The 19,232-nt window shown below is 37.5% G+C and overlaps 2 protein-coding genes and 1 long non-coding RNA gene across 3 annotated transcripts; 2 read left to right on the plus strand and 1 right to left on the minus strand.

The window, feature by feature from the left end:
• Window positions 1–231: 231 nt before the first annotated feature.
• On the minus strand, window positions 232–2,853 carry LOC105698971. Its single transcript, XR_001103975.1, has 4 exons — window positions 2,436–2,853; window positions 2,229–2,337; window positions 1,848–1,991; window positions 232–810 (listed from the first exon to the last, which is right to left on the minus strand). It is a non-coding gene; the product is annotated as an uncharacterized LOC105698971 (long non-coding RNA).
• A 175-nt stretch (window positions 2,854–3,028) lies between these two features.
• LOC105698984 lies at window positions 3,029–9,601 on the plus strand. Its single transcript, XM_012423653.2, has 7 exons — window positions 3,029–3,218; window positions 3,312–3,569; window positions 5,621–5,734; window positions 6,289–6,715; window positions 7,616–7,919; window positions 8,030–8,261; window positions 8,356–9,601. The coding sequence occupies exons 2-7, from the start codon at window positions 3,320–3,322 to the stop codon at window positions 8,664–8,666; spliced, it is 1,638 nt and encodes a 545-aa protein (XP_012279076.1). The 5' UTR covers window positions 3,029–3,218; window positions 3,312–3,319; the 3' UTR covers window positions 8,667–9,601.
• A 660-nt stretch (window positions 9,602–10,261) lies between these two features.
• On the plus strand, window positions 10,262–18,995 carry LOC105698985 (engulfment and cell motility protein 1). The gene is made up of 7 exons (XM_012423654.1): window positions 10,262–10,487; window positions 11,864–12,157; window positions 12,977–13,405; window positions 14,206–14,622; window positions 15,588–16,025; window positions 16,113–16,419; window positions 18,203–18,995. The coding sequence occupies exons 1-7, from the start codon at window positions 10,356–10,358 to the stop codon at window positions 18,364–18,366; spliced, it is 2,181 nt and encodes a 726-aa protein (XP_012279077.1). The 5' UTR covers window positions 10,262–10,355; the 3' UTR covers window positions 18,367–18,995.
• Window positions 18,996–19,232: the final 237 nt, after the last annotated feature.

Below are 19,232 nucleotides of genomic sequence, written 5' to 3' on the forward strand. Positions count from 1 at the left end.
TCTAAAGTAAATGTTTTGTAAATATTTCAAATGTCTGCGAAATATTTACAAGATGTACGATATTCGTTAAATATATGGAAAATATAAGAGAAATATTTTGTGCTACTAGCTCTCTTATTAGGATAACTTCTTTCGACAGCGTGGATGTTTAAAATTTTCTGACGAAGCGACTTATAAATAGTGAGGCGATTAAAACGCATTATCTTTTATATTATTTTTAACGCACATATCTTAAAATCAAAATTAAAATGTTTAATCCCAGAAAGTATATACAAGAGAATCTAAATATTGATTATGGTAACGAATCTGACATTGTTCTATATTGAACTTCTATTTTTATTAGATATTAAATAAAAGCAATAAACTAACAAGGCCAATTTTTACCAAAGTGTAAAAAAAACAAATTTGTTAAGTTTTCATACATATTGATGATTTAAAGAAATTTATTTGTCTGGTCCATCCTTATTTTCTTCTCGTTGTTTCTTAGTATCATTCAAAGGTTTATCCGATTCGCAGTATTCTTTATATTCCACTTGCTTTTTTAATTGTTCAAATCGTTTGATTTGTTCTTCCAATGTTTCTCGAGTTGTTATTTCAATGTTAGGATACACCTCTTCAATTCTCCGCGGGCAGTATCCTTTATTGTCCAATTGTTCGAGTTTTTGGAGTTTTTGCTCGTGTGTCTGATACGGACCTTCTTCATCTTCTCCTCGATAACAATCATAATAAAGAGCATCTTCTCGATAGCACTCCGGAGGTAATTTCTCTTCTTGGCTTGAATTTTTAATTTCAGCTTCGGATGACATAATCCTGTAAGGGTAAACTTCATAATTTTATTTATACTTGTGAGGCTGCCTTCACATGGAGCGTACTTTCCGTACGCCACTGTACGCGTAACTTGCGTCGACCAGCAGCATCGTCTCAAGCCGTGCCCGAATTCGGTGTAGTACGTAACATATACTACATACTACACAATGTACTAAATACTTGGGACTCGAACAGTTCTTCTATGCATACTATGTACATGCACAAAAGAGCAGCGACTAAAACGCGCCGATTGTAAATGAATTCTGATTCCTATTGAAATTGTCATCGTTATATCTGTGTTGACGTCATATAATTAGTTACTTCAAGCCTAGTTATTTCACGTAACATTGGAATATGCTGTACAAAATTAATTAACACCCCGCTTACTTAACCCTTTTAGTGCCGGCCAAAGTCGTTAGCATTTGTAAAACGACGATATATCGTTGTCCGGCAGTAAAAGGGATAATTTGTCATTATTTTTGAGAATGCGCGTTGTTAACTCACGACAGATATTGTTTTCTCAGGCACAATATTGGTCGAAGACAATCAATCAAATATGTGTCTCAATCAGTTACTATATTGCACCACGTTCATTTGAAAAGGCGATAAATGTAATTACGTGTAAAAATAAACGATCGTTAATATTGTCACGATTGACAAAATCTAGAGAAATCGGACAATTGATCGGAGTTCCAAGATGGCGGAAAAAGTTCCGAGAAAGTTACATCGTTGCAACTTTCCTTCGGCCACTTTTGACGCATGCACATAAGTAACAGTGGGCAGACTTAGTACGGAGCTAGTATACACTCGATGTAACTTTTGATGAATTCGGACAGGACTTTAGTCAGAAGACGACAATTGAATCAGACAATATAATTGGTTGGGGCACGTTACGCGCGGAAGGTAGCCTGAGAGGGGATTACAAAATTTCATCGAATGTCACGCTGATAAAATAGTATAAAGTAACGTTATAAATTAATTTCTTATATCGACAGACGTATCGAATAACAATGTGTAACACTATGAAAAAGAGCCTATACCTTGTCAATATTCTTATACCGGATGGAACAGGAGATAGTGTTGTTATCCAGCAAGTCTTTTTATTGAAAGAACATCCGGCTGCGATTGATCTAGATCATGGAATTAAACGGCCACGGGAACCAGCAGAGTTTCCAGAAGTAAGCCTGCAAGACGTCACATATAGGTATATAGATTGCGTTTACAGTGAATTCGATTGGTGCGTGACATGCGCGGCACACGTTCGCCATCTATGCCGCGAATATTTAACTTTGGAAAAAGCAAAGAGCATCGGCAATTTTTTACACAAGCTAATTACATTAAATATTTTACATTATCCGCATATTTTGTATGCATATATTTTATTACGAAATGTAATAATATCGTTTCAGACCCTGTTTTACCTCGGGTTTTTAAATCCTGGTTTCCCCGAGGGCATGGGCGAATGCCAGAACAGTAAAGTTGTTGATAAAGAGGTCCAGAATAAGTATCGAGTCCCTCTTTGAAAGATTCCTGCGTAGATAGAAAATATATTGTGTAGCAAGTCTAGACGTAAGGGTTTCTTCCAGACCCAGTAATTAAATCACACGTGTGGAAATATCTTTACATACCTCTCTGTGAAGAAAATCGGGTCTCCTCGAGTCACGGCGTCGAACGGTGAATCGCAGAAAAATGTCTGGTCTGAAAACCTCGGTTCGTTGTAGTTTTCACCGTCGCGAAAAGAAATAACTAAAAATGCACTAAACCCAGTTATTAAATGTATATTACATCGTATTAATTCTATCACAAAAGTTGACCGTAATCGTCGATTAAGTATTGTAAAACGATTTAATACAGTGTATAAAAATGTGTAAATTAAATTGATTGTTGAACGTTTAACAATTCGGTGAGTTTCACTTGTGCGACGATAAAAGAGTTTAACACCCTGTTACAAATTCCAGATGCTCAGGTTCGAATTTTTGGTCGCTAGGCAGCAACGGGGAACAACGAATCATTTGAGGGATTGGTTCTCACCAGACTCGATCGCCTGGCGGCTCGCTGCAGATTAGTGGTACATACATACATACACAGTAGTAAAAACACTCTCATTTAGTCCCCCTCTACTACTATGTGACGTCATGTAGGTCCGATATCTGGCAACGCTGTTACTTCTGGAATGTTTGAATCTCTCTCTACGCAAATCACGTACATGTAGACGGAGTGGCAGTAGAAGGGATGATTGGTAACGCTCTATTTTTAGTAAGATAAGGAGGAACTTGGAGGAACGCTTTAGGCTCCAGCCAGTTTGGCAGTCAGTCACATATGTGCATAGCTAGTATGAAAGTGATCCACGAGTGATTGATAAGATAGAAACCGAGTTTCATATCATTTCCAGAAAAATTTTTCCCGAACTGGTTTGTTCTTTGTGCTATTTTTTTTTTCTTTCGTTTAAGCCTTTCAAAAGAATGCCGATAAATAAAATGGTAATTGTTATTAACGATTTCCAGTTTGAAAAATGCCTGGCATAGATTGGATACCGGGTGTATCGCAGGTGAAGGCCTTGGCTCAAGCGGTTACCGGTGATACCGAGGGTGCCATGAAAACCATGGAGAATTTTTGTAGGGAATGCCCGGGAGTTTCGCAAGTAACTTCCGTAGTACAGCTTGCTGCAGGAGATGCGGAAGGTGCATTAGAAACTCAGAAAATATGCTTGGGTACCGTAAACAATGTCGCAAATGGTATTCCTGTCATTGGCCATGCAAAAGGTGAGTCATACTGAAATCGGTTAAAAACAGGGATGGGTTCCTCGAAACGTGGAAATCGGGAACCCGAAACTTTGCACTTCTTTCATGATTCGAAACTGTCGAAACCCAGGGAAGAAAAATATGTTAAACCGATAGAAAGATTTTCCAGTACATCGGGCATTATAGTCGTTAAAAAAGGAAATTAATTCCAATAAATTAAATCCAGAACGAGTTCGGATCTTAGTGTTCCTAAAACACGAACTTGTCGAAAAAGTTCCTCATATTTTAATTTTAATATTTTTATAATATATAAAAATATACATTACGGTGGTCGTTATTTGGGGTCAAAGCGAATTGAACCCGTGACGCCCCCCAAATCGGTTCGAAATACTTCAAAAGTAACCCTGTAATTTGTTGACATTTTTATGAAAATGTTTACTTCTTGATCACGGGGGCTGAAGTTCTCCATTTTAAATACATAGATCTCTTATGTTTGCAGTCGGTACTTTACTGTGGGCCGAACGGTTAACCGGCTCGAACGACTCGAGGGTTCGATGCTAAAATCGGCTCGAGTTGCCGAGCACTACGAGCTCGAATCGAGCCGGCTGAAAGTAAGCTCGCGCGCATCCCTAGTTTGTACCATCTCGTTGCCTTATAGCCAATGTCATACTAGATTTGACCTTCGATAGGTCCGTATCAATGAAAAACGACAGAGCTGTGAGTACCCCAGCGAGCAAATATCGGAGATATGATGCGACCTTTGCACGAGCTAAATAAAAATGCTAACAATGAGACATCGACCCGATATCGGAGGAGAAAGTGAAATGGATATGAAATATTTTTATCAGCCAGCAGAGAAATTAATTTAAAGAAAAATTCTTTTGACAATCTGCGATTTATTAAACTATACGACTTATAACTAAACGTTACACCATGACGTTGTACGACTGATAATTTGGATACTATTTACTCGAGCGAAAAATGTGCAAGCACCTTTTCTCTTCAGAATGTATCAAACACCAAGGGAAACTACATGAGATCTCCGAAAATATAGTACGTTTACGATTGCGACGCGCATTTAATTAATGTATTGTTGTATGTGGTGATTAAATGGGAAATCGAAATGTCGGCACCTCTTAGAATTTTACGTGGAATAGTCTTAGGTCATAGACTATAGTTTAATGGGGCAAAGAGTCGAAGAAGAAAAGTTTGTTTTTTTCGATACACCCTAATATATATATCCCCACGGCGGCAGAGCACCAACTTGAAGCAAACTTAAACTCAACCCATCGTTTGTTTCTACACCCACGTTTGAAAAAATGGGAAACTCAAACTAAAGACAAACGATGGGAGTCTTGTTTAGGTTTATTTTCTGCCGCCTGAGGGATGTTATGTTTTTTTTAAAGATTAAAATAAAAATATAAACCATAAATAGAAAATATAAAAATATGAAAAGTATACCAAAAAATATAAATATAAAAATAGGAACAATTTTGACAAGTTCGACCCATTGTGTACATGCATGGACGTGCACGTATAGGCAAAATTTAACGTAGTAGTAGCAGCAGTTTTTCGCGAATATCTCGGAAAGTAAGATCGAGCGGCGGTTATAATATGTTGTAACGTATGGATTTTAGGCCGCCCGTCCCAAGTCTTTATCATGACAAAACAGACGAATGTCGCCCTTAAATTCTCGTCCGAGTCTAATGGTCACCAATTCGGAGGGGGGGGGGGGGGGGGGGGGGGGCGATCATATAATTATTGAGATTATTTAACAAATCTACTCATTTCTTTCATGTTTAGGGTTCTGACGCATTTATTTAGTTCCCGTTTTTTTTCGAGCTCCCGAGTTGCGTTGCTCGGGATGCTCCTTTCGTCTTTTAGCCCCTTTTTCTGAAAATAATTACCGCATACATCATGTGGTCTCGAATATTCCCCCCCATCCCACAGACTTCGGTTTTCTCTTTCATTTTTCGCCTACGCTGGTGTCGTGTAGCGCGGAATGAGCGATCCATAGTTCATTAAAATTATGTTTCAACCGACATTGAAGTGAAATGCTTTTGTTTCTTTAGGCATTATCCATCACGCTGTCGGAGATCCTGAAGGCGGCAACCAGGCGTTCAATGCAGCAACTCGATCTACAGTCGTTATCTCAAGTGGTGCTGCTGCTTGCATAGCAACAGGAGGTCCTTAACGTGAAATCATCAAAATTACATACATGGAGGGTGTTTCGTGTATCTTGTCCACTTTAATATCTTCGCTGCCTTAGGAGATAAAAAAAGTTATTTGATTTACCACGGCGAATGTTGGATGTTTTTTCTTCAGCGGTCATCTTTTTTTTTTTCATTTTCAAGGTCATCGAAATTTGTTTGAATAAAACGGCATTTTATTATCAAGTCGTTATAGCTGATAAAAAAATGCATTTCAAACATGAAAATATGGTGTCCTTAAAGTGACCTTGAGTGGAAAATTCATGATAATTTGAAGGGAACTAAGGAATTCAACACCTTTTCATTTTTACCAGAAATTTTTATTATTTAGAAAAAAAAGTTGGAAAAAGAAAACATGAATCGCAATATTCGCCGTGATAAACAAACAACTTTTCCCTTGTATATTTTTTTGTAACTGCTAAGGCAGCAAAGATATTACAACGGACAAGATAAACGAAAGAACCCTGCATACGTGTTACATGTTAAGAAATTTGACAGCTACATCGATAAAAGTGTGGAAGAAATTGTAGGAATTGGCGCTATTCCCGCCGGAATAGCAGCTGGTGTTGGCTATGATGCTACAGCAAGCGCTATATCTGGTGAAGATCAAGGGTATATTGCAGCGCTTAAAAATGCTGCTGACAATCCTTCAGCGGGCGCATTTATTGATGCGCTCGCTATTCCAGTGGGTGATGGTTTGGCTGGCTATTCGGGGGGACAAATTGCGAATAAGATACAGCTGAATCATTTAGAATCTCTTAGAGCAGCTAAATTAGATCGGATCGATGCGGCTGGTACTTCCGGTGAAGCATTGCAACTTGGACGTGAAGCAAATGCTTTAACTTCGAAAATAAATACAATTAAATATGGTACGCCACACTTCTGGGATGATGCAAAGTCCGGAACAGTTGTTTCCGAGGCATCCACTTCGAATGTTGCAATTCCTGTAGTTGTAGGGTTTGTATACATTTCAAATAATTTACTCTTGTCCCTTAAATTATTCTCTGTAGAAACGGTTCGATGTACATATTTTTACTTATTCATAGAAAAAGAGTAATTTTGAGAATTTCATTAACTTCAAAACTAATTCTACGAAATCATTCCCCTTGGAATCAAAATTACAGTAATGCCCATTTTTACAAATTTAACAAAATTCGGGAGTCAGCAGTTAAATTCTCACGTGCAGGGTAGAGCTGTTTTTTTTTTCGAAGAATTGATTCAAGCACAGCTAGACTACGTAAACGAATAAATATAACAGGAGGAAGGTAGATAGACGGTATACGTCGACGGTGACGGTCGAGATATAGCACTTCAAAGGGATGTCACATATGAAACAGATGATCCTGCAATACAGAAAACGTAATTTTCACAACTTGTTGTCTTAATTGTATCAAGACATAGTACCAATGGATTGTTAAGATTCTCCCGATTAGAATGAGTCCAAACACGACGTAAATCGGACTAGTTTCATCAGTAATCAATTAAACTGACTATGTCAATCACTAATAGGAAATTTAAGTAAAATTAAACTGATTAATGTCGCGTTTGGACTCATTTTAATCGTAAGAATCTCAACAATCCATTGGTATTGTCGTCATAAAGATAAGACGAAAATGATTGAAAATGAAGTTTTCTTTTATGCATGTCCATTTGTTTCACTAGCGGCATCCCTTTGACATGCGTCTGTCTTCCTGCTTTTCTGTGTATTCACCTTTTATCCTTATCTAGTGATATAAGGATTCACCGAGCTCGATGCTTGAACAGTGAGGGAAAGGTGGGGCTGATTCATTTAAATTTAACTTCACATCACTGTATGGCAGAAAATTGTTATAGCCTGTGCCAAAATATTGCTTTTAGGCCAGAGGATGCATTATACCATGATTCATACGTGGAGGTCATTATCACTGAGAATAATAGAAAAGAAGCGCAAAAAAGAATGTACGAACGTGACAAACAAACACCAGAGAGAAGTATTTCTCAAGCATACAAGGACGTAAAATTTATTTCGCCCGAAACATTATCCGATTTGCTAGAAAGTACTAATGGAGATCCAAATCGTGACCCAAATCGTGAACCAAATAATAATTTAAAGGAATGCGTAAGCCAATTGATAAGTTGGTCATGGTTGGCTTTGATTATGCCAAAAGAATTTCCGTACACGGTAAAAAGAAAGCTCTTATTAACATAGAATTCTATTCGAGCCTAATTTGTAAGAACCAGAGAAAAGTAATTAGAAAAAGTTACTTCAGCGGACTTTCTTTTTCTTTTCAGGCAGTAACTCAATTAAACAGCTGTCATGGAGGCTTGTATCACAGTTTCATTCGTCATATAAATGAGTGGGCACAAGTTATTCCCTCTGATCTCAGTCGAGTAATTGATCGTTTGTCTCCACTTATGGCCGAAATTAACGACGTTGCATCCGCGAATAACGAATTCGATGCTGCAGAAGCTCGAAATGCATTTTTACAAGCTAGAAGACGACTGAATCGTGAAACATATAATGGTACGCATACTAACGATAAGTTTCGTGTTTTATAATACGTTAGACATCAAACTGGCAACATGTTTAACAAAATTGCAATTTTTGTTTGTTTTAGATCTACAAGTGGCATTAGTTGAAATTCAGATGACAATGCATCGTTTTATTCAAGAAAATATCACCTTCGACAATTATCAGGGAAGAAGTGTTAATACGAATGGTGGGGAGCGATTATATTTTAAAGTAGAAACGGAGGTGGGACCAAAGGCCATGGTTATTTGCTTAACGAACGAGCGATTTGAGCCTAGAACAGGAGATAGGCGCCCAATAAGAATGCTTTTAACGGTGTTCTTTGAACCTTGGAACGTTTTCAAGTCTCACGGCATGCTTGAAACAAAAAAAGAAATGCAAAAGAAAACACAAAAATGAAATTTGTATACATTTTATGCAATTTATCCATACATATGTAAGTACATATATCAGGAAACTTGGTAGAGTTTCGCGCCTAATATACACTAACATACGTTATATACTTATGCGCGACGCCATGTGAGTGCGTGCGCGCGCACGATTTTTAGGAGCGATCGCACTTATACAGATTCGCTGCATGGAGTTCCGTACGTGACATCAGCGCGTGCCCGATGCTCCGCGCTCGCCGCTTCGAAACAACAATGTACTTTAAACTCATTGTTTTCATCTTTCGCTGACTCGTGCGAACCACGTCGTTCACGACTCGCGTATTCGGTGTTTACCGATGTATTGAAGTTTTGCTAATTACCATCGTTTGACCGTGAGCCGGAATATTTCAGGACAAATGTTTTGCAATAAAATTACCAATGTAGGGGACAAATATTTCAATTGAAGGATTTTATCATCCGAGCTCTTTAATTCATTCTTAAAATGATTATTATAATTTAAATTTTTGCAATGAATGAGATAACGGTAGCAACATGAGCGACTAAATAATAATACTAACGATAAAAAAGATTGATACTGTTATCTTACGGTACGATTTTAATTAATTTCACATTACTTATTAAAGTCACCTTATGGACGGTGAAAGAAATAATGAAAAGCTGAACTCATAATAAAAAAATTACATAAGTGTAATGTGTTTCGTGCGATTGCTATCAACTGTAAAATGTGCCGAAAAAAATTTACGTAAAAAACCGTACCCACCCTTCCCCTACGTCAGGATTTGATCTTGCGACACGTACGTTACACCTGACGTCATACCGACTACGTCGAACTATGCTGTTGGGTACCTCCTTCCATCTAGGTTTTATGTGTCCCTACGGAACATTCATAATTTTTTTATTAATTTCCGTAGCTCGTAAAAATTGTATCTATAGTATAACTCAACTCTCGAGCACCCACGTTGTAATTTTGCCTGTATTATTTGCGGATGAAATAAATGAGGTAAGTGAGGGTAAAGTCAAAAAGGGCGCCACGAGTGTTCTTCCCTTACCATCAAATGCGAGCAGTGCTGGTAAGCGTAAGTAAGCCACCACTGTCAACTGCCGCATGGTATTACCATCACGAGTACGTGAGCCGCCAGCGCCGACTGGTAGATGGCACCGCCATCGCGAGTGTGTAGGGGTTAACCGTATCCGGCCTGTGTTCCGGCACCCACAGTCCGAGTTCGTTCTTTATCGGGTTCAAGTGATCGGGCATGCAATACCGCAAATTTACCTTTTGTACATATTTATTCCTGCACAGAGATTACACACAGTAATAGGCGGGCTCGGCGCCGCCGGGAACTAGTAACCTTCCTTCTTTTGGCGGGGGCATAAACTGAATGTCTCTCAAGTTAGACGCGCGTCGTCGCAGTCGACGCGCCATCTAGGGTGTCCCCACAAGTGCGCGAGCCCCTACCGGTAATTCGTTGCGCCGCCCTTGGGGGTAAAAACGGTGAATGCTCACGCACAAAACCAGAGGGCAGTACATACATGATTCGATCGCGCGGCCCTGCGCGTGAGCAATCTCCAAACTCATCTCTGCTCTGGTTGGCTCTGGTAATATTCTGGTATGTACATACTCTTTGGCTGACTTTGGCAGTATCTGGCAGTATTAAAAGGAATCGGAAGGGAGGTTAGCTTTGACAGGTTCTTTACTTTCATGTATACACAAGCAGTGAAAATGCCGGCTCAAAAGGATTCAAATATTGTGAAAATCGCTGTCGAAATGACTGACCAAGTTCCAAAGCTTATTGAGTTTAATCAAAAGCAGCCATTGACTGGAATTATTCAGGTATTTATTTTCAAAAACTGCAATGTACAATAGTGCTAATGTCACAGATTGGGCAGACAAAAAAATGAAGACAATGTACTGGTAAAGTTGTTAATTCAGAACATTCCGATATATTTTCTTTAACAGACTTTTAATAAGTTTCGTTAGTTGTATTTACTAAAATGATATTTCAATTAAAATTAAGACAATAATATGCTGTTAATTATATATTATTATGAATTGTCCAAATTATCATTCCAGAATTTAATTCAACTTGAACTAAAATGAATAAGTCAGGGGTGATGTGAAAGGAAGTTTGTATTTTTTTACTAACTGGTGAAATCTGCGAATTCCTGTCTCGTTTAGCTCAACCTGGATCAAATGTATGCTTTTTCTTAATGTGTTTCTTGTAAAATATGATGGGAAATTGGAAAATACCTTAAAGATTCATGCGAGTGGAGGTTGAAATTGAGCCAATATTTGAGGAAGCTTAATGTTAATTCTGCCTTGAAACATTAGTTTGAAACGGAGTCTTGTGGCATTTCATGCCTAGTGACCATAAGTGTATAAGCAATATCACTTCTCTTCCATAGTGTAAACATAGAATAAACTATTGTGAGTTAATCTTCTGCAGCAATTTATAATAAGTTAATGTGAATAACTGTAGGATTTTTAATAACTTTCTATTCCAGATTCAAAATTTCAAAAGATCTTTTTCTTTAAAAACACAGTTTACACCAAGTTGAATTATATAAAGTTTTTCAGAGAATAAATTTGAAAAGCTGATTTTACATAGATCATTGGTAAGTTTTTCGATGTTCCTTGGTTTCTACAAAAGAGAAAATATGAAAGATAACCTTTTCAATGAAGCAAAATTACTCTGGCAATGAAGAAATAAAAAATTAATTGTATGGTATACCTAATATGATTTACCTCTGTAGAGTATATTTATTTAACACTGTTTCGGCAGATTTCACTTTAACCATTTTAACTTTTACAACTCTAATATCGTTGCTTTAAGTTGATATACTAAGCATAGATAGGAGTACATAAAGGGTTTCAAATTTTGATTTTTGTATAAACTATGCAAAAACATTTGAAATCGTGTGTATTAGTTTAATTTTCCATTTTCATTCCATCTTGAATGCCATTTGCAAAGAGTGCATTCCTATTTGAAGGACTTTTTGGCACTTCAGTTGATGCGTACGGCATTTGCAGCTGATACAATCTACTGATGTCTGTTAAGCGTGTTGTATTTTCATGTACATCTGAATTATTGATCACATTTCACATATTCATGATGATTTTGTATATGTATACTTAAGTATATCGGCGAATAATGCAAGTATTGCGTTGTGTAATTTACGTTTGAGTTTAATCCTGTTCCTTGGTTTCAGGAATTGTGTAATGTTTGGGGACTGTCCGATCCCGACTTATATTCACTTCAGTTTTCGGAAAATAACAATCAGAATTACATAACTGAAAAGAATCGAAATGAGGTGAAAAATGGCAGTGTACTCAGATTGGAACATTCACCATCTAAGACAGCAAGCGATATATTAGATAAGTTAAATAATGGGAATACCGATGAAAAAGTAGTGGGTCTTCAAAAACTCAGCACTCTCAGTATCGACATGACCTTCGCACTTGAGTTCATTAATAAACAAGGGTTGGCTGTGATTATTGCTCAGGTAATGAAATAATTCTTATAAGTGTTTATTATAGATAATGCTCTCTTATCTATAAATTACTTTTTTCTCTAGACTCAAAATGAGTTTGAACGATACTGTTTTCAAATTCATTCGACACTTTTTTTCTTTTTTTTTCTGTCGAACTTGTCATTTTTACTTCTCTCGTCGATAACGTGTAAATGACTCGGCTCCTTAAGCTCCTTAACACATTGTACGCCTGCCCCGCTATAATGCGCCTTTTACATAGTGATTTGTAACCCGCATTATCGCAGGGCTGGCGCGCAATGTGTTAAGGTGATACGAGAGTGGCATAAAAAATTCCTTGTTTGGGAGTACCGAATCGTTCCGAACTTAACAACGTGAATATGGAGACTATACAAAAGGTCTTTACACCCATGAGAGTTCAATTTTAAGAAAATTTGTTTATAAATATTTTCAACATTTTATATAAAAAATGAAATTTTGCAAGTTTCAGGATCTATTGTACCTTAGGGCCTCCTTATTCATGCGATAAAATTTCAAACAATTCGGAGATCACTTTCTCGAACGATTGACCTCTCAGGTGTCACTTTCATATCACCTTAAGTCATTGAAAAAGGGACTGCAAGTTTCAATGTAGCCAAATGAATGCAAAAAAACCTAAGGGAGTAGTACAGCACAGTGACATTTCCGACATAAAAGTTTCCATATAACAAAAGAGGCTTTAACAAAACGTTTTGAAGCTAGGAGGACGAAAAAGGCGAAGTGTATTTTCGAGCGAAATCGTCGCGAGTCATTTTTGTGTCTTTTAATCGTTACTTTTAATACGATTTCTTACAGATAGAAGGTGGGAAACACAAGAACGTAGCGTTGGCGCATTCGTTGCAATCGTTTGTTGAGCTCATGGATCATGGGATAGTTTCGTGGGATATCCTGGAAACACCATTTATTAACAAGGTTGCCAGTTACGTTAACAATCAATCGATAACTCAGGATTCCAATGTGATCGAAGCATCGTTAAGCATTCTCGAAAACATCGTTTTGAACTCATCTGGCAAATACGAACAAGTCGAAAAGGATGTTACGTTTCAGAATCTTGTAATGCATCTACAAAGTATGAGTCCGCAGATTCAACAAAATGCGATAGCCCTAATTAACGCTCTGTTTTTAAAAGCTGATCCAATTAAACGAAGGGCTATAGCGACTACTTTGCAATCGAAGCAGGTCAGAAATGTTTTTTTGACCAATGTCATCCAGTCTACGGGAAAGGTAAGATTTTTAACTGTACGAAGGTTAAACCAGATATTTCCAAAGTTTTGGAAGAGTGCTATTTTTCAGAAGTGATCTTATTCCTATACCCTACGTATGTTCTATAATTTTTCATCGACTCTTTAAATTTCTCAAATTCTACAATTCTACATTCAGTATAGAGTAATTCTAGGTAATTTCAGCATAGTTTTTCTAGCCCATTAAGGTGAAGTAAAACCTCCTTCAAATCAATCTATTCGAACTAGGCACTTTCTTTAAAACGGTAAGTCGTTATTAGACAGTTCACTGTCCGTGTGTTATAAACCTAGTTTACGCCTAGATAGAATTGGGAACAACTCGCCAGTAACTAGCTAAAAACGTGGCCAAACCTATATCTGGATATGCTATTACGAAGATAACACGAGGTCTAGAGAATAAAATTTAATTGGCACTGAAATCACAAATACCCCTGGGTGATACACTGCAGTCAGTTAGGGCATCAAAAACCACGAATCCAGGGAACCTATGGAGTTTCACTTCGATTTCTTTATAATAATTGTACGGAAATGACATGGAGTATGCAAGTTAGTGCAAAACCCAATATAATTCGTCGGTAACATGGATATTTAGAAGAAGACATCTTTACCGATGTCGATCACATTTCTCGACGGGTTTCACTTCACCTTAACTGCGACAACGAAAAGACTCCTTTGGTATCATCTTACATTAAATCTCCATTAGATCGATTAAGAGCAATCGATTGGTCTTTGTATTTTGTCATTGTCGACGAACATAACCGTGCCTTCTCTGACTACTTGCAGGTGGGTACAGAAATGGCACATCAGTTACACGTCCTACAGACCCTGGTTCTCGGCTTGTTGGAGCAAAGAATGACCACTAAGATGGATCCTCAGGATCAAGATGCTCACGATAAGATCAAAGAACTGCGTCGGATTGCCTTCGATACCGAAGGTACTACTAGCGGCGACGTAACCGCACGAAAGCAAGGCTTGTTTGCTAAGGATTACAAGAAACTCGGCTTCAAGTACGACATCAATCCTGCCCTTGATTTTACGGAAACACCGCCTGGTATGCTTGCTCTTGATTGCATGGTGTACTTTGCGCGTAATCATACGGAAAGTTACACCAAGGTCGTTTTGGAAAATTCCTGCAGAGCAGATGAACACGAATGTCCCTTTGGCAGAACCAGTGTCGAGCTCGTGAAATTACTATGTGAGGTAAGTTATGGCTAGAATATGTATACGAGAAAGAAATCTATGAAGAAATGACAATATGTCGTACTTCATGTAAAGATATTAAGACCTTGTTACTGGGAAATTTATTAGAAAACAGATGTATTGTACTATACAACAAAAGAACTCGACATTTATAAGTTTTTTGCGTGTACATATTGCAACTAATTAGAAATTTTATAAGGGCCCCGTTAATAAGCATCATGTAGCTGGGTATTTCTGCCAGTCGTCTACTGCGCATCTTCTACGGCGCATGACGTTACGATGTACAACTAGCGCTCGTAACGGAAACTCGCACAAGTATTATGCGAAGGAAATGTCCTCATTGACAGCTTCGTATGTTCGCACCAAAAAAATGTCAAGTTTAGCTATTCAATGGCAGTTCCCAGTGATAGAGTGTAATGCTGGCGAGTGAACAACTTTCTGAGCGTACCCCTTCCTTCCGACGTTTATGCACTAATATTGTATGCCACACTGGACCGCCATGACAGATTCGTGGGCTGCCAGTACGGATTTTTACTCGTTATTTATATTTTTTTCTGACAAATAATTGAAAAATCTGGCTCCGCTGGGAAAGTTATATTTTCGGAAGGCTATGCTTTCATCCATTCAAGTTATTTAAAGTACATAATGTAGAAATACTTTTGGGTGCGAAGCTTCCCCGTTCCAGCTCTCGTAGGGGTGAAAACGCACACAGAGATAATGATATGCCATTCCCCCTTAACCGTGAAAAGCAAGTTAACAACATTAAATATTAATACTTCTAGTTTCTTACTTCCCATTGACACTTTTTCTTGATATGGGCAAAAGTTTGAGACAACTGACGAATAAATAAGGGTTGAGGGGGCAGGCCACGTAGGATGTCGTGGGTTCATATTTAGGAAAGTTCATACATAATTGTCACGATATTATCATTTGACAGAAATAATAATATTCCATTTTCGATCCAGGTGTTAAGAATTGGAGAAGCACCAAGCGAACAGGGTCAGTCTTATCACCCGATGTTCTTCACGCATGACCACCCATTTGAAGAATTTTACTGCGTCTGCATAGTTTTGCTAAACAAAACTTGGAAAGAGATGCGGGCAACAACCGAAGACTTCGTTAAGGTGTTTTCGGTGGTTCGCGAACAAATCACCAGGGCACTTCAGTGCAAACCCACTGGTCTCGATAAATTTAAGAATAAACTGCAGCAATTGACTTATCCGACTATCACTAACTTATGGCAGCAGGAAAGAACAAGTAGAGAAGAATGGGAAAGCCATGCCAGACCAATCGTTGAACTTCGAGAACAGATCACTCCTGAAATTCTCGAACTGATACAACAACAAAGACTTGGTTTCTTAGTCGAAGGAACTAGATTTACAAAGTACAGTGCGAGAGGCCAGGTGAGATTTATGTAACGTTAAAGAAATGTCAGAGTACAGGGCACGGTCCATTACATATTGATATTTATTAAAAAAATGCTTTTGCAGCGAATCAAGGACAAATTTTGGTACGTTCGCCTATCTCCAAATCATAAAGTTTTCCACTACGGAGATTGCGACGAAAAATCTATACCAACAATCGATGAGCTGCCAACCAAATTGGCAGTGGTTGAAATCCGTGGATTATTCACTGGCAGAGACTGTCCTCACATGAAGGATTTGCAAAGACGAAAAACCACTCATCAGTTGGCATTCTCTCTAGCTTTGGATTCAGTGGAGGTTTCTAGCTTGGATTTCGTTGCCCCAGATGAGCAGGTTTTTGATTATTGGATTGACGGGATAAATGCATTGCTTGGTACGTAAACATTTATTTTACAAATTGTTAATTGAGGCGCCACATTAATCTCTACACAATATAAAACAAAGTCGTTTGTTCCGGCTAATCTCAAAAATAACTGAATGGATTTTGATACAGTTTCCACTATTGTCTAGAGCGCCTCTTAGGAGGATTTAGCAGTATGAAACATTAATCTATGATAAGAAGGAGTCGAGCAATGGCGATTTTAGTGGAGCAAATCGATGAAAAAAAAAAATTGCTGCGGTGTAACGCTTTCTTGGCTTCCGTGCGAAGCCGGGGCGAAAAGCTGGTAAAAGTTACCCTTTTCACTACGGTGGCCGACTGCGCTCGAATGCCACTCCTGAACCGAACCTCGCACCAAAAGTGTACACATTGCAGCTACGGTCGGCTCGTCTCTGCGCGTTGTTTTGTAGATGTCGGCTGTAGCTGGTGTTAGGAGCGATAGACCTAAAGTGAAATGAAGGTGGTGTTAAAGGTGTCTCGTTTGTGACACTTTTCTCCGACCTGGGTATACCGAATCATTTTAAACTTTACAATATGAATATGGAGGCTATAAAGAAGGTCTTAACAACCATGAAATTTCATTTTTTTTTTAATCTGTATATAAACGTTCAAATTTCGTATAACAAAATTTCATGGGCGTCAGGGCCTTCTTTAGAGTCTCCATATTCACGTGGTAAATTTTGAAACGATTCGGTACACCCAGTTCGGAGAAAAGTTTCACGAACAGTTGACCCTTCGGATGCCACTTTCATACTACCTTAAGGTGATATGAAAGGGCTAGCCTATATATGTATATATATATATCTCTGAGAGCTCAAATCGTTCGTAATCGTATTCTCCGAGATTGGGTGTACCGATTTATTTCGTTTTAACACTTAAACGTGCAAGCCCTAAGGTAGATCCTGAAACTCACGAAATTTCACTTTTTATACAAAAATTTGTTATTTACCATGGAACTGAACTAACATGGCGTCGTTCGTACGTTTTTTATGTTTTACGCTACTTGAAAGCTTAGAATCGAAAATGAAATTTCAGGACCCAGCGCGAACAATATAGAATACTATAAAAATGTAATATTTCAGAATTAGATGGGAAAATATGAAAGATACTTTCACCAACGATTGTAAGGGAATGTTCAACTACCCTGTGGATAACACATGTTGTAAGAACAAAAATATAGTTGCAGCTAAACGTCACAGATGGCGCCGTTGGTCCATTAGAATATAAACAATCATAAATTCACAAAATTTCGACAATTTTACATCGATCTCTTTATCATTGCTTTACCGAAATGACATATGGAACGTTTCATTTCGTATAATTCTCAACGTAGAGTGTGATAAATTTCAAAGCATATATAAATGTCGGTAACGGAACGCGCCAGATTATGTTACCATTTGAATATTCAAAATGGCATTACCACCAAAAAGGGTATACATGAATTTTACTTTATTGATGTCAATTACATTTTTCAGCGCCTTTTATATCACTTTAAAGAATTAGTAATTGGTAATGAACGGTTTCATATAATTTAAAAAAAATGTTAGTTATACAACATACGTAAAATTGTCTTTTTTTGGTTGTATTTCTTCTTAGCATTTCGCTCTTGTTTCGGAAGGGTCAGGATCAAACAATTAGTTTATAATACAAAAGAATAAACAATCTCAAGACACATTTTGCCGTTACACCGCCCAAAGCGAGATGTTATACTAGGTTATGTTATAAATTAATGTATGTATTTTGTTGTTGGCATCAATTTTAATTTGTTTTCCTTTAGGAAATCGAATGACGAGCAAGGAAACTGAAAATGATTTGGAAACGCTACTATCAATGGACATTAAGTTGCGACTGTTGGATGCCGAAGGAATCGATATACCTCAAGATCCACCTCCGATACCAAATCCACCACCCAATTATGACTTTTGTTACGAACTAAAATAATATTTATTACTGCGAGGTTATAATTTAATATAATACATGCGATATATGCTATACAACTGTTAGTTTACATATGTTATAAACACAAAATGTATGATTTTTATACGACGATAATAATTATGTTGAAAACATTAGTATCTTAAGCAAGATTTAATGTCCAGATGTCAAAACGGTATCGTACATTTTACCAAGATATTTTTTACAGTTTTATATGCGCGGTATAAGAAATCATTGAGTTTGAAACACTTTTTAGAAGAACAAGTATTACTGTATTTTTATAATTACACTTATAATCCGTAACTTTGAATGACAATAGGAAGGCAAAAATAAAAATCTGAAGTAATGAATATGCAAATACAAATTTGGAATCATTAGGGTGACCCGCAATAAAAGGAGGAGAGGTTTTAGCCGATAGGTCTGCCATGCAATGTTTTTTGTTAAAGAAATTTCTTAGCTTCCGCAAAATTTATTGTGGAAGGATCATCAGTGTTTCAACCTAAATGATGGGCAAGTTAATATAAAGTGAAAATGATTACGTGATAAAAATTTCATCTACAAAATTGATCCCAAGAATTCAAAATATAAATGAAAGTTATATTATTTATTTAATAAAACATTGCATTTAACTCAAACGACTTAACAGATTTGGTCAAGCCGAGTTTAAGAAAACGGAGTATTATTTAAAAATTGTCTTAATTTCATGCAATCGACTTTCAAATTTGAGGATAGCAGCCAATAAATATCTGTTCGAAAGAAGAATTTCTCTTTGTCTGGAATGTGTTTTTTGCTCACTGTAAAGGAGGGAATCCAGAATTTCCCGGCAGCAGTACGGGCAGCCGGTAGTCTATGAAGATTTCCCTTCCAAAAGA

The sequence above is a fragment of the Orussus abietinus genome, unplaced genomic scaffold (genome assembly GCF_000612105.2).
Source record: "Orussus abietinus isolate OABI.00-Male unplaced genomic scaffold, Oabi_2.0 scaffold472, whole genome shotgun sequence".
Lineage (NCBI taxonomy): Eukaryota > Metazoa > Arthropoda > Insecta > Hymenoptera > Orussidae > Orussus > Orussus abietinus.